Source organism: Danio rerio, chromosome 2 (assembly GCF_049306965.1).
Source record: "Danio rerio strain Tuebingen ecotype United States chromosome 2, GRCz12tu, whole genome shotgun sequence".
Classification (NCBI taxonomy): domain Eukaryota; kingdom Metazoa; phylum Chordata; class Actinopteri; order Cypriniformes; family Danionidae; genus Danio; species Danio rerio.
Window position 1 is genome coordinate 6,247,098 of NC_133177.1, and position 15,237 is coordinate 6,262,334.

Consider the following 15,237-nt stretch of genomic DNA (forward strand, 5'->3'; position numbering starts at 1 on the left):
TACGCAGCGGATGCCCTTCCAGCCGCAACCCATCTCTGGGAAACATCCACACACACATTCACACACACACTCATACACTACGGCCAATTTAGCTTATTTAATTCACCTCTACTGCATGTCTTTGGACTGTGGGGGAAACCGGAGCACTCGGAGGAAACCCATGTGAACACGGGGAGAACATGCAAACTCCTCACAGAAATGCCAACTGACCCAGCCGGGGCTCGAACCAGTAACCTTCTTGCTATGAGGCGATTGTGCCACCCACTGCGCCACCATGCTGCCTCTTATACAATAGCCTCCCCTACTGTAGACACAAACAGCAACTTTAAAGAAAAAGCATTGTATTTCTTTGTTGTTGTTTATTTTTTGTTTGTTTGTTTGTTTTTTTTACTGATGACTGATATATGGTAACCTGTTTTGTCAGTCACAGGATCATTGGAAATCGTTGAAAACCATTCCGCCTGGCCCGCTGTTCTCGGTGCTTTGACGGCAGTGTTTTCCACCGGTCTCCTCATAGCCCTGGCCGTCAGATACCGCTTCTTCCGATGGTGTCTGGCCAGAAACAACCACGCTTTGTTACCTGAGGAAGAAACCGAGAGCCAGAACGGAGCTCTGGAAGGGGAAATGCCAGTGCGAGGCATGAGGGGCAGAATGATCCACACTGGAGAAAGTTCAGGCGATGAGGAGGAGGAAGATGATGATGACGGCTTCATCGAGGACAACTACATCCCAGCGAGTGTTAGAAAGGAAGCAGAGGAAGAGGAGAACTTACAGGATGAAGAAGAGGTGGACAGTGATGATGAACTGGTCGATGATATAAACTGACCCACATACACTGTAAAACCCAACAGTCAACTTTATCAGAGGAAATGAGTGTAGTTAACTTAAAATGTACTGAAAGTTAATTCTACTCATTTGAGAAGAGTTTGGAAAGTAATGAGATAATTAAATACTTCATTACTTCAGCTTAAATCGAGTAGTTCACAGTACTCATTAGTTTAACTCAAATGGCTTTTAGCAATGGGTTTCCTCAAACGGTTTAAGTTGCCTCTAACTTATTGAGGTTTACAGTACTCAGTTGGTTTGAGTTCTCTTTATTTATTGGGTTTTACTGGGCTTTGTTTACTCAAATGGATTAAGTTCACAGTACTCATTAGCATTAGTTTTTGAACTTAAATAGTTTGTTGCAATCGATTTCCTCAAACCGTTTGAGTTGTCTTAACTAATTAGACTTTATAGTACTCACTTGGTTTGAGTTTTCTTTATTTATTTCACTGTAAAACTCAACAGTCAACTTTATCAGATGAAATGAGTGTCGTAAACTCAAAATTTACTGAAAGTTAATTCTATACATTTGAAAAGAGCTTTGAACTCAGGGTTGAAGGTAATGAGTTATTAAATACTTCATTACTTCAGCTTATATGGATTAAGTTCACAGTACTCGTATAGATTCGTTTTTTTAACTCAAATGGTTTGTTGCAATCGGTTTTCTCAAACTATTTAAGTTGCCTTAACTTATTGGGTTTTATAGTACTCAGTTGGTTTGAGTTCTCTTCGTTTATTAGGTTTTACTGTGCTCAAATTGCTTTATTTTTTCAATTGAATTAAGTTTACAGTACTCATTAGGATCACTTTTTGAACTTAAATGGTTGGTTGCATTTGGTTTTCTCAAATGGTTTGAGTTACCTTAAATTTTTGGGTTTTACAGTGTAGAGATTGTAATCACTATGACATAATGAATTTATTTACCATGGACACACTCATCTGATAAATAATAATAATAATAATAACACAGGTAATCATTTAAATTCTTACAAATTTCTGTTTAGATTAAATTATATTTTTCAGACTCTGTTCATTAAATAATACATGTCAAAGGTAGCTATGCATACAGATATATCTGTGCATTTCAGCAGTCTGTTTAAAGAATTTTTGGGAATTACAAGTTCAGGCAACATCATGTGTGGCATAATGTTAACTAAAGGCACCGTGTGTAATTTTCACATTTACATTTGGTCATTTAGCACAGTGGTCCTCAACCACCAGGCCGTGAACCGGTACCGGTCCGTGTATGAATTGATACCAGACCGCACAAGAAATCATTCATTATTTTAATTTTATTCATTATCCGAGTCTGAACAAGCTTTTATTTTGAAAAATCGTTTAGTTTGAAAAATTACCGTATTAACATCTCTGTCACTTGAGTGGCCAAATTTGACCCACAAGCAGCAAAATGAGTAAGAAACCGAAGTCTTTGGAAAGTTTCTTTGCTAATGGTAAAGGCCCAATGAAGGACGTGCGAATTGCTAAAGAATTAATACGCAACCTATTTTTCAACAAATCAGGCGAATCCAGCATGTCTGTGCAAGAAGATCAACTGCTGGAGATCGCAAATGACGCCGGTCTTAGGGCCTGTTCACATAGCGCGTCTTTTCTAGTGTTCGCGCAAGTTCATTATTATCCAATGAAGAAATGTGGCTTGCAACTTCTAGTCGCACACAGTTAAATGAATGCTGCGAGTGCTCCGTGAGTCACGTGACAGAATTCTGACCGAATTATCTCAGATAATCACCGAGCACCCAAACACTGCAATGCTGTGAGTTTTTTCCATAAATACAACTTGTATCATCCTCTGAGAAAACGGTTGATGGTAGCCAAGCAATCTACAAATAATCAGCCCCCCACCCCTTTGGTTCGTGGTAAAATTGTCAAGTGTTGACCGGTCCGTGGTGATAAAAAGGACCACTGATTTAGCAGATGCAACTTACAATTGAGGAGGCATTTAGTGATTCAACAATAAGATGCAATACACGCAAGAGTTACTAATTACCCTGCTGAAAAAATCCAGCTTAAACCAGCCTAGTCTGGTTGGCTGGTTTTAGCTGGTTGATCAGCCTGGATTTAGAGGGGTTTTGCCATTTCCAGGCTGGTTTTCAGCCATTTCCGGCCTGGTCTTAGCTGGTCAGGCTGGAAAATGACATAGCTGGTTTTGGCTGGATTCCCAGCCTGGCTAGGCTGGTTAAGCTGGTTTTACCTGGTCACCTCCCAGCCTGACCAGCTAAGACCAGGCTGGAAATGACTGGAAACCAGCCTGGAAATGGCCAAAACCCCTCTAAAACCAGCCTGGTCGACCAGCTAAAACCAGCCAACCAGCCTAGGCTGGTTTTAGCTTATTTTTTTAGTAGGGTATACAAAGCAGCAGTAATACCACCAGACCTTCCAGCTGCAACCCATTTCTGGGAAACATCCTTACACACTCATACACTACGGACAATTTAGCCCACCCAATTCACCTGTACTGCATGTCTTTGGACTGTGGGGGAAATCCGGCACTGGCAAACAGCATGTAGGCCAAACATAACCCGGGTTTGGCAGAGGTGACACTGTCTTTAAGGCGGCACAATCCTTGGGCCAAATATCAAATATTTGGCCCAGATGCTAATAACGGATATGTGGGCCATGTAAGTTTGGCCTATTTTGACCCACATTTAAAATACAGTTTTATTATTTTTGAATAAAGGAAAAAAATCTACCAATCAGGTCGATTCGAGAAAAAGCACACGCGCAGCTAAAAGGCAATGCTTAATGGGTTCATCAATTTCAATGCAGTCGTGACACACCAACATATTTGGCCCAGTTCAGGCCCAGTTATGGGTTATTAAATTGGCTGAGATTTGGCCCAGATATGCTCCATGTTTGGCCTTTGTCTGGAAGCCAGACTTGGTCCAGTCATGTACCGTAATTCACTGCGGCATGTGGGCCAAGCAACAGCTGGTTGTGTGGGCCAGAGCTGGAGGTATTTTGTTATGTGGGCGGAGGAAACCCACGCGAACACAGGGAGAACATGCAAACTCCACACAGAAATGCCAACTGACCCAGCCGAGGCTCGAACCAGCGACCTTCTTCCTGTGAGGCGACAGCACTACCTACTGCACCTGTCCATCGCCCTCCATAGCAAACTGTATATGTGTGACATTTGTTTTTTTAAATAAAACGTCTTAAAATGTAAACAACTTATTAAAAAAAAAACATCCTATTATGTGAATAACTCAATTTTGAAAAAAATGTCAGAACCTTATAAGGTGACAATATATATACATTTTTTTACTTCCAAATGTGTTTGTAATAAAACCTTCTGTCTTATGATTCTGTAGTTGTGTGATTATTAGTCACTCTGAATCAATGAAAGCCGTTAAAACTTCTGCGTTTAATGCAAGACTTTGGTGATTTCTTTAGTTTCTTCTATGTGGGTGTTTTGGAGTATTCATATGAGAGCATCATCTTGCCTTTAGAGATTTACTGATCACAAAACTGTTTATGTTCTCCCTGTGTTGGTGTGGGTTTCCTCCGGGTGCTCCACTCTCCCCAACAGTCCAAAGACATGTGCTATAAGTGAATTCAATAAGCTAAATTGGCGGTAGTGTATTTTCTTGTGTGAATCCAAGAGTGTGTGGGTGTTTCCCAGTGCTGGGTTGCAGCTGGAAGGGCATCTGCTGCATAAAACACAAGTTGGCAGTTCATTCCCTGTGGCGACCCCTGATTAATAGAGGGACTATGAAGTTAGGTTGTTGTAGCATAATAAGCCTGTATAAGACTGAAGGGCTTCATTTTGTGAAGACAACCATCCTGGATGTTCTTTATCCTGCTAATTACAAGGCTACTTTCCACAAAATATACAAAATTAATCAAAAAAACTTGTTCTGAGCCATAATAGTTTATTAATTATTTAGTTAAAAGCAAAGCTGACCGAAACGAAATCATCTGAGTGAAGCTGAAGCATAAAAAGCCTGGGCGTTTCACAAGATGGCGCCAAACTAGCAAAAAACATATACAGAAGTGAAACCGGTTGAATGATACTAAGCTTCGTATTATTCATTCACAACGGCGCCAAATAGACAAATAGCAGCCTGACAGACAAGCAGATACAAGTGAATGTGGATGTAAGTACATGTGAACGTTTTCAGTGAAGCGAGTATTCCAGATGTAATAATTATATGTCATACCTTCCTTTTATGGTTCTTGGATTTGTGTTGGCTTTGCAAACCTTATAAATGTCGCTAATGTTTTTATAGAGTTGTCAAATGTTGGATCAGATTTGGATGCAAACACTGCATTTGCTCCTGTATATTTCTTTTATGGGTATCCCTGCTGAAAAATCCAGCTTAAACCAGCCTAGGCTGGTTGGCTGGTTTTAGCTGGTCGACCAGGCTGGTTTTAGAGGGGTTTTGGCCATTTCCAGGCTGGTTTCCAGCCATTTCCAGCCTGGTCTTAGCTGGCCAGGCTGGGAGATGACCAGCTAAAACCAGCTTGACCAGCCTAGCCAAGCTGGGAGTCCAGCCAAAACCAGCTATATCCAGCTTAAACCAGGCTGGTCAAGCTGGTTTTAGCTGGATTTGGCTGGTAATTTTCCAGCCTGACCAGCTAAGACCAGGCTGGAAATGGCTGGAAACCAGCCTGGAAATGACCAAAACCCCTCTAAAACCAGCCTGGTCAACCAGCTAAAACCAGCCAACCAGCCTAGGCTGGTTTAAGCTGGATTTTTCAGCAGGGTAACACTTTACAATAACAGTACCTGAATGTGTTATGCATTACTTTATTACAAATTAATGCGCTAAACTTTAACTACAACATGAGTCACACGAGTTCATATGTGATGAACTCACTACCCACTGATGACAGCCCCTTTATGATGGTTTTTAAAGTGGTTAATGAGGTTTTTGTGTTACCTTGGGATGTTTGGACTAAACAGGAGCAAAGGCTACCTGATCAACATTGCATTCCTTTAAAAAAAAAAAAAAACACACTCTTGCAATTCGTAAACTCCGCCCATTAAAATAACGGGTTTGTCTTTATACTGTAAAATTGCGACAATTTTTAATGTATGATTGTGAGCCACAAATATCGTTATCATGATAATAATATGATCAATCATGCAGCCCTACTCTCCGTGTTTGATTTTCTTTTTTATAAATGCAGTTATGCCATCGAACTGTTGTATAAATGTAATATCACACTCGTAGCAGTGCAATATGCCTGTATATCGGCACTGCTGGGGAACTAGTGATGGGAAGTTCGGATCATTTTACTGACTCGGATCTTTGAGTCTCGTTCATCAAGATGAACGAATCTTTTTTTGAGTCATTTCGTTCATTTAGTTAAATTTGCAAAAACATTGTTAAAATGTTATGAATTGCTTCCAAACACATCTACAACTAGCCCAAAAGGTTAATTACACGACAAATAAGTCATAAACAGAATATAAGAAGGAGAAAATAATAATTCAGTGTTTACCTGCTCTTTTGTCTATAAAGGCATTGTTGTCTCTTTGCTCAGCTCACCTCTTCATGTCTTCTAATGTCAGTGGTTCATTCAAGCTGATAGGAGCCATGATCGTTCGTTGTTTACGTGACAGAATGACTCAAACCTGAGGACTTGAGGGATGAACAGTTCAATACTTTTTCTGGCTCTAAACGTGTATGATTGGCCCGTGATGAACGAAAGACTCAGACCTGATAGAGGACTCGAGAGATGAGCGGATCAATTCTTTTTCCGGCTCTACACGCGTATGATTGGCCCGTGATGAACGGTGACTCAGACCGATAGAAGACTCTAGAGGGGAGCGGATCCGGTCTTTTTCCGGCTCTAAACGCGTACGATTGGCTTCTGCCAATGTGATGAAGACTTGAAATTAACGATACCACCTGCATAAATGCGCGTACGCGCGGATGATCGAATCACTCCCTGAGAGGACTCGTACTTCCCGAGTCATATTTAAGATTTGTTCAAAATGAACGAATCGTTCATGAACGACCCATCACTATGGGGAACTAAAGATCGCCTCCCACCAGTGCCGATATACAGCCACATCACTCTGCTACTCTTATGAGATATATATATTTAAAGATTAAAAGTAACTAATAACTAATTACTTGAGTAATTTTTCCATCGGATACTTTTTACTCTTAATCAAGTAACTTTTGGGATTGTTACTTTTACTTGAGTTTTTTTGAGTTCGTAGGCAGTGTTTCAACACAACTTACAAAACGTGAGGTTGAATTTATTTTTTAACGTGCGAAAATTACAGATGCAAATTTCGAATTCACTGTGCAATAACCTTTTCTCAAGGAACTTTTAAGAGTGTTGCTTTTAGTTGCTTAAAAATTACCTCAAGTACTTGTACTTTTACTTGAGTGTAGATTTTGGCCCACCTCTGCTCACAACAAATTCGACTGACTATAAGTTGAATCTCTCCATGGTGGATTCCTTTGCGCCGTTACTGTATACACTCGCACCCTCCGCCGCCGTCGCCTCCTCGTGTTTCTTCTTCCCTGCACATAAACAATCCCTCCATAAGCTGTCACACCGAGCACCACAGCACCCCCACAGGCCAGGAGGGTCCCGCCAGAAAGCAGCATGTCTGTCTGAGAGAGACTGAGCAGTGTTATCCCGCAGACCACCAGTGCCAAACCAGTGAAGAGCAGAAGTAAGGGGTCCACGGTTCCCCCGCTGCGCAGCTGTTCGATGCGTCTGCGGTTGCGAATGCATCCCATGTCCTGCACGGCCGAGCTGAGCAGCTGCTTCATCAGGACCACCAGCGCCAGCAGGCACAGGGTGGAGCCCACAGCCAAACGCCACAGCACTGAGGGTCCCACAGCGGTTGAAGCGGTGGAGAGGAGACCCACACCGGCCGAACCCAGACTCAGGATCATGGCCACAGAGAAGCAGTAGCACAGGAGAGAGACGTGCGGCTTGTTGAACCACCACAGCTCCACCTGCTCCTCAACGACAGGGTGCTGGAGCCACAGGGAGTCCGCCTGCAGGTGAAGGGGACGTCCGCGACTCAGCACACCCAGCGGGAGAAGCTCCATCTCATGGGTCGACTGACAGGCGGAGGTCTCACTGTCAAACAATTGTTAAGCACTGTAAAAATGCTGGATTCCACACAATCGATTTGTGTTGGGACAACATGAAGGAATTAAGTTAACTTATTAGTTTTTACAAATTTAAGTGGACCGAACATAAAACAATTAAGTTGTCTAAGCTTATTTTAATTAATTAGTTTAAACAAACTGCAAACACAATTTTTTGAGTGCATTAGTGCTCTGTTTGACACATTTTGTTCTGGAATAGTGAAAAAGGTCTGCATTATAAGCAAAAAGACAAACCATCCAGCAAACAGACGAAGCACAATATTACGAAATTTGAAGGCATTGTGTGGAACCCAGCGTTTTTACAGTGTTTATACAGTATACATATATGCACTGTAAAAAATGCAGTGTTCCACAAATTCCTTCATGTTGTCCCAACACAAATCGATTAAGTTAACTTTTAACGATTAAGTGGTTTTAACATAAAACAATTAATGCCTAGTTCAGACTGCAAATGCCTGAAATCACAGGCAAATCGGTGCTCGAGCACGTGAGCAGGGCCGGCGCGTCCATAGAGGTGACCTAGGCGGCTGCCTAGGGTGGCAGAATAGAGAGGGCGGCGTCCCAGACACTACCCTCACCACCCGCGCCCTCAGTTCGAGTCTAGGGCGGCAGGATAGAGAGGGCGGCGTCCCAGACACTACCCTCACCACCCGCTCCCTCAGTTATATCCGCGACTAATAGAGAGGGCGGCGTCCGCGACACTACCCTCACCACCTGCGCCCTTAGTTATATCCGCGTCTAAGGAGATAGAATAGAGAGGGCGGCGTCCCCGACATTACCCTCACCACCCGCTCCCTCAGTAATATCCGCGACTAAAAGAGAGGGTGGCGTCCGCGAAACTACCCTTACCACCCGCTCCCTCTGTAATATCCGTGACTAATAGAGAGGGCGGCATCCGCAACACTACCCTCACCACCCGCGCCCTTAGTTATATCCGCGTCTAGGGCGATAGAATAGAGAGGGCGGCGTTCGCGACACTACCCTCACCACCCGCTCCCTCAGTAATATCCGCGACTAATAGAGAGGGCGGCGTCCGCGACACTACCCTCACCACCCGCTCCCTCAGTAATATCCGCGACTATTAGAGAGGGCGGCGTCCGCGATACTACCCTCTCCACCCGTTCCCTCAGTAATATCCGCGACTGATAGAGAGGGCGGCGTCCGCGACACTACCCTCACCACCCGCTCCCTCAGTAATATCCGCGACTATTAGAGAGGGCGGCGTCCGCGACACTACCCTCACCACCCGCTCCCTCAGTAATATCCGCGACTATTAGAGAGGGCGGCGTCCGCGACACTACCCTCACCACCCGCTCCCTCAGTAATATCCGCAACTATTAGAGAGGGCGGCGTCCGCGACACAACCCTCACCACCCGCTCCCTCAGTAATATCCGCGACTATTAGAGAGGGCGGCGTCCGCGATACCACCCTCACCACCCGCTCCCTCAGTTATATCCACGACTAATAGAGAGGGCGGCGTCTGCGACACTACCCTCACCACCCGCTCCCTCAGTAATATCCGCGACTATTCGAGAGGGCGGCGACCGCTACACTACCCTCACCACCCGCTCCCTCAGTAATATCCGCGACTATTAGAGAGGGCGGCGTCCGCGATACTACCCTCACCACCCGCTCCCTCAGTTATATCCACGACTAATAGAGAGGGCGGCGTCCGCGACACTACCCTCACCACCCCCTCCCTCAGTAATATCCACGACTAATAGAGAGGGCGGCGTCCGCGACACTACCCTCACCACCCGCTCCTTCAGTAATATCCACAACTAATAGAGAGGGCGGCGTCCGCTACACTACCCTCACCACCCGCTCCCTCAGTAATATCCACGACTAATAAAGAAGGCGGCGTCCCCGACACTACCCTCACCGCCCGCGCCCTCCGTTATGTCCACGTCTAGGTAAGCAGAATAAAGAGGGTTGGGGTTGTGGGCGGCGTGATCGTCCTTTGCCTAGAGCGGCAGTTCAGCTTGCTCCGGCCCTGCAAGTGAGTGACAGTTACACAGTGTGAACTATCAAAGACGCGATCTGAGAGAATCGCCGATGAGTCTCCAATGCCTGTGAGATATTTGGCATGCTAAATATCTGGAGCTGTCTGCCATTCAAATCATGAAATGTGTTTTGACTGAAAATAACATCGGTGATCGCCTACAGCCAATGAGAGAGCAGCATTCACTTGTGCGTGTTTGCCTGCAGGCCAGAGGGTGGCTGGGGGAGAAGTTAAAAGCATTAACATATAAAACATGTATAATGTGTACATTTTCTACCCTGTTAAAGGCTTCTTTCTTATTATGTAGTTAATAACAAAATATATACTACGTGTTTTTGGTTGTGAGATGTAGTTTGGACGAAGTTGTTGGCGATTCTTTCTATTGAAAAGTCATGCAATGTGAAAGCCCCTGTCGCCGATCCATCTTGCAGTGTTAACAAAGCAGTGACGAAATGCTAGCCCAGATAGTCAGGCAGTGTGAAAATATCTGTGACACAACTACTTTGAAAATCATGCAGTCTGAACTCAGCATAAGTTGTCCCAACAAAAAAATTGGGTTGTTTCAGCTTATTGTAAATAATTAGCAGAAATAAGCAGAATTTTTTTTTTTTTTTTTGGGTGTATATACACAATTAACGCATACCATTAGTCGGAAAGTGATTAATATTTAATTAACGCAAATCAATTGTTTGATAAGGTTTAAGTCAAGCTTCTTGCTGTCGCCATTGACTTTTAATACTAGAATACATAAACTGTATCTGTACTTATTCACTTTGGGCAAGCTAAAATTATTAAATGATTAGAATAAGATATTAAAACTAGATGATCTGTTTCCATACATATTTACACAATTACATATTCAAAGTTAAATCCTATTGAAATTTGTCATTAATGTAGATCATGATTTCGATTACATTGTTTATATATATTCATTCATTGATTTTATTTTCGGCTTAGTGCTTTTATTAATCAGTGGTCGCCACAGCTTAATGAACCACCAACTTATCCAGCATATGTTTTTACGCAGCAGATGCCCTTCCAGCTGCAACACATCACTGGGAAACATCCATACACACTCCTTCACACATATACACTACGGACAATTTAGCCTACCCAATTCACCTGTACCACATGTTTTTGGACTTTAGGGGGAAACTGGAGCAGTTTATACATATATACAGTTGAAGTCAGAATTATTGGCCCCTGTTTATTTTTTCCCCAATTTCTGTTTAACGGAGAGAAGATTTTTTTTCAACACATTTCTACACATAATAGTTTTAATAACTCATCTCTAGTAACTGATTTATTTTATCTGTGCCATGATGACAGTACATAATATTTGACTAGATATTTTTCAAGACACTTCTATACAGCTTAAAGTGACATTTAAAGGCTTAACTAGGTTAATTAGGTTAACTAGGCAGGTTAGGGTAATTAGGCAAGTTATTGTATAATGATGGTTTGTTCTGTAGACTATCGAAAAAATATATAGCTTAAAGGGGCTAATAATTTTGACCTTAAAATGTTTTTTAAAAAATTAATTTCTAGCCGAAATAAAACAAATACGATTTTCTCTAGAAGAAAAAATATTATCAGACACACAGTGAAAATTTCCTTGCTCAGTTAAACATCATTTAGGAAATATTTAAAAAAAGAAATTCTATAAGAATAATTCTGACTTCAACTGCATGTATATATATTTATTTATACATATTTATGTTTATTTATATATACATTTTAAGGGCAAAAAAGGCCTAACTAATCTAATTAACCAAGCCTTTAAATGGCACTTTAAGCTGAATTCTAGTATCCTGCAAAATATCTAGCAAAATATTATGTACTGTCATCATGGCAAATAGTTTTTTTTTCTTGAAATTTAATTAAAATTTTAAAGTTTATTCTCAACATTTAATTAAAACTTTTTTCTTGAAATGTAAGAAGTTGTTTCTTAAAACCCAGACTTTATTCTCAATATTTAATTTTACCGTTTGTTTTTAAACACAACAACTTTATTCTCGTATTTAATGAGTTTATTCTGAACATTTAATCGAACATTTTTTATAATAACTTAAATCTTAAGATGTTTTTTCATTATTATTTCTCTTCATTTCCTTACAAAATGCCTACACTACTTTAGTTAATACAATTGAAAATTGTAGTTATTTTTTTGGTGTTAATAATGAAATTTAATTTTTAAAAAAGCTGCTTTCATCATAAACATCATTAAAATAATGTGTAAATGCAATTTTCCATATTTTGTGATTCACATTTGCCTTTTTTTAAAAAAAAAATGTATTTATGCTTTTGAATTGCATTACGGTACATTGATTTTTTTCTCCAACAACCGTTATTGTTGAAAAGTTTGAAAAAGTGACCTTTGTTGACATTTTTAATAGTTTGAAGTGATATATTGTCTGGATTGGTGTTGTTTATTAATGTAAAACAACCTGGCAACAAACTGCCAAAAAAAAAAAAATTTCTGCTATTTGACACACTTTTTAAATTCTTTATACATTTTTTTTTCTTATACAATATTTTGTTTCAACCTACTAAAATGTCAAAAACAGCCACTTTGTTAAACTGCAGAGTTGAACTGTCAACATCAAAAGTCAACAGAGCACAAAACAAAGTCCCACAATGCAATAGTCATAATCGTAAATAGAAAAAAACAGCTTTGAAACACGGAAGTTTACTGTTTATTAAAAATTATAAACCATCAAGGTATTTCTGACAGAGATCCTTACCTTTTATCAGTGCATGTTTCCAATCATCAATTCAGATTAAGGTTTCGAAATTTCCTCAAGCATCATCATCATCATCGTCATCATGTATCAGAAGACATCCAGTCCTGTGGAATATAATATAAATAATATAATAATAGCTTAATTCTGCCAAACACTCACACACAGCAGTCTAAAACACACTCTCTTTAGCTGTAGCGCAGGACTGCAGTGTCACATCTCTCTTCTTTTTTTTTTGTGTGTGTGTGTGATTGTTTACCTGTCTCCCTCCTTCCACGGTGTGTCATGCTGTAAGCAGACCTGACACTGGTGCCAAGCGATGACATGCTCGTCCCGTTGTCTTCTTCTGCCACATTCCAGTCGGACAATAAGACTTTTCTCATTGTCTTCATCAATGTGACACGTTAGGGAGCATGGAGAACACACACAAACGCTAGCAAATCACATACGCATGCGGAGGGCGAGCGGGCAGTCTGAGATGCAGGGATGTCTTTCAAGGCTTTGTGGGACAGACAATAGGCCCGAGTGGAGGGGCTCGCAGAGGAACATCCCACCCAGTGAATCTCTGATGTCACGCTCGCAGCATAATGGAGGGTTTTGTGAATGTAAAAGATGGTGTCATTCACATGACATAAGTTTACTCCGCTTGAGTAACAATGAAGCCACTATTCTCTGCGCTTATATATGCGGATTGTCCGGAATGGATTGCGTGGCACGTTCACTCTTCATCAACTCCGACTCCTATGGAAAAATCATACTGAGAAATTGCCAATATTTGAATCTGAATCATGGCCGACCAACAAATGTCAGTCCCATTTTACAATAAGGTGTCATTAGTTGATGTAGTTTCATTTATTTAATAATGCGAACTAAAAATGAACTTGTTCAGCATTAATTAAAGGTGCAGTATGTAAGATTGACACCCAGTGGTTGAACTAGGTATTGCACTCCAAAATCAAAACACTTTTTCACCTGGCCCCATCTATAATGACACTATGCAAACACAGGTCGCCAGATTGACAGCACTAACACGAGTGAGCCCCAACATTCATTCATTAAGGGCTTAGTCCCTTAATTAATCAGGGGTCGCCACAGCGGAATGAACCACCAACTTATCCAAGTTTTTACACAGCACATGCCCTTTCAGCTGCAACCCATCTCTGGGAAACATCCAGACATTCATTCATACACACACTCATACACTACGGACAATTTAGTCTACCCAATTCAACCGTACCGCATGTCTTTGGACTGTGAGGGAAACCGGAGCACCCGGAGGAAACCCACGCGAACGCTGGGAGAACATGCAAACTCCACACAGAAAAGCCAACTGAGCTGAGGCTCGAACAAGAAACCCAGCAACCTTCTTGCTGTGAGGCGACAGCACTACCTCCTGCGCCACTGCTTTGCCCGGATCCTATTTTAACGCCATGAAATTTAAAAAAAGAGACTTGTTGTGTTTTTATCACCCCAATATGACTATGGACACACTATACCTAAACACAGTTCTGTCCAGACTGCTTACAAAAGATGATTTTCATCATAGGTGGCCTTTAATGCATTTACTAACATGAACAAACAATGGACAATACTTATTTGTTCATGTTAGTTAATGGAAATACAGTTGTTTATTGTTGTTAAAGGGCACCTATGGTAAAAAATCTACTTTTCAAGCTGTTTGGACAGATCTGTGTGTTGGTGTAGTGTATAGACCGTCATACTGGGGTGATATGAACACACCCAGTCCTTTTTTTTCAATTTAACTACAAAAAAAAGGGTCGGCCAATTGGAGCTGTTTTCAAATCGATCGCACCATTACGTAGGTGTGCGATTCCCCCCGCCCACCGAATTGATTGACAGCTGCGCGCATTAACATGTTCCGGTAGTCGCGTGTATATGTCAACAAGACCAGGCAGACATACGCAAAGCAACCGGGAATAAAAGCTCTGTTCTGTTCGCTAGGATCAGCAATCATCATCAAATGTGATTAAGAGTGAGTTTCACATGTTTAAAGTGTTTTAAAACAGAGTATGTGTGTAATTAATTACAGTGATTTACTTCAGCTTTACTTCATCAGCACAGCCACGTGTCAGAACAATTATAAAAGAAGACGCTTCAATCCCGGTTTGTGGAAGTTAAATCAGGTTTATTTTGTACATTAGCATAGCAGATATCCACACAGTACTTGAGGTTAGCCTTAACTAAGCTAAGCGCTCTGTCTGTCTGCCTGCCTGCCTGCGTGCGTGTGTGTGTGTGTGCGTGTGCGCGTGCGCGATTACTTTGTAACGATTTGAGCTGCGTCCCAAATCGCATACTTATGCACTATTCTACGCCATTTTGTAGTATAAATAGTGTAAGTAGTGTGTTCACACTGAAAACTCTTAAAATAATAAGTGCACTTTAATTACCCGGATGATGCACTCATTCAGCCGCTAAAATGAAGTGTGTAATGATGGACACTTCACGCACTCAACGACCTCAGGCTTGCTTACGTAGCGGAAGGGGCGGAGCTATAGGACGCACATGTTGGATAACTTTATTTATTTTGGATGGAGAAAGCAA

The 15,237-nt window shown here is 41.6% G+C and overlaps 1 protein-coding gene across 3 annotated transcripts; it reads right to left on the reverse strand.

The window, feature by feature from the left end:
* Positions 1 to 587: 587 nt before the first annotated feature.
* On the reverse strand, positions 588 to 13,178 carry tmem125b (transmembrane protein 125b). Of its 3 annotated transcripts, none has more exons than XM_021481404.3 (4): positions 12,935 to 13,178; positions 12,679 to 12,782; positions 7,166 to 7,899; positions 588 to 722 (listed from the first exon to the last, which is right to left on the reverse strand). In XM_021481404.3, exon 3 carries the CDS (start codon positions 7,866 to 7,868, stop codon positions 7,215 to 7,217), a length of 654 nt encoding a protein of 217 aa, XP_021337079.1. In that variant the 5' UTR covers positions 7,869 to 7,899; positions 12,679 to 12,782; positions 12,935 to 13,178; the 3' UTR covers positions 588 to 722; positions 7,166 to 7,214.
* Between the last annotated feature and the right edge of the window lie 2,059 nt (positions 13,179 to 15,237).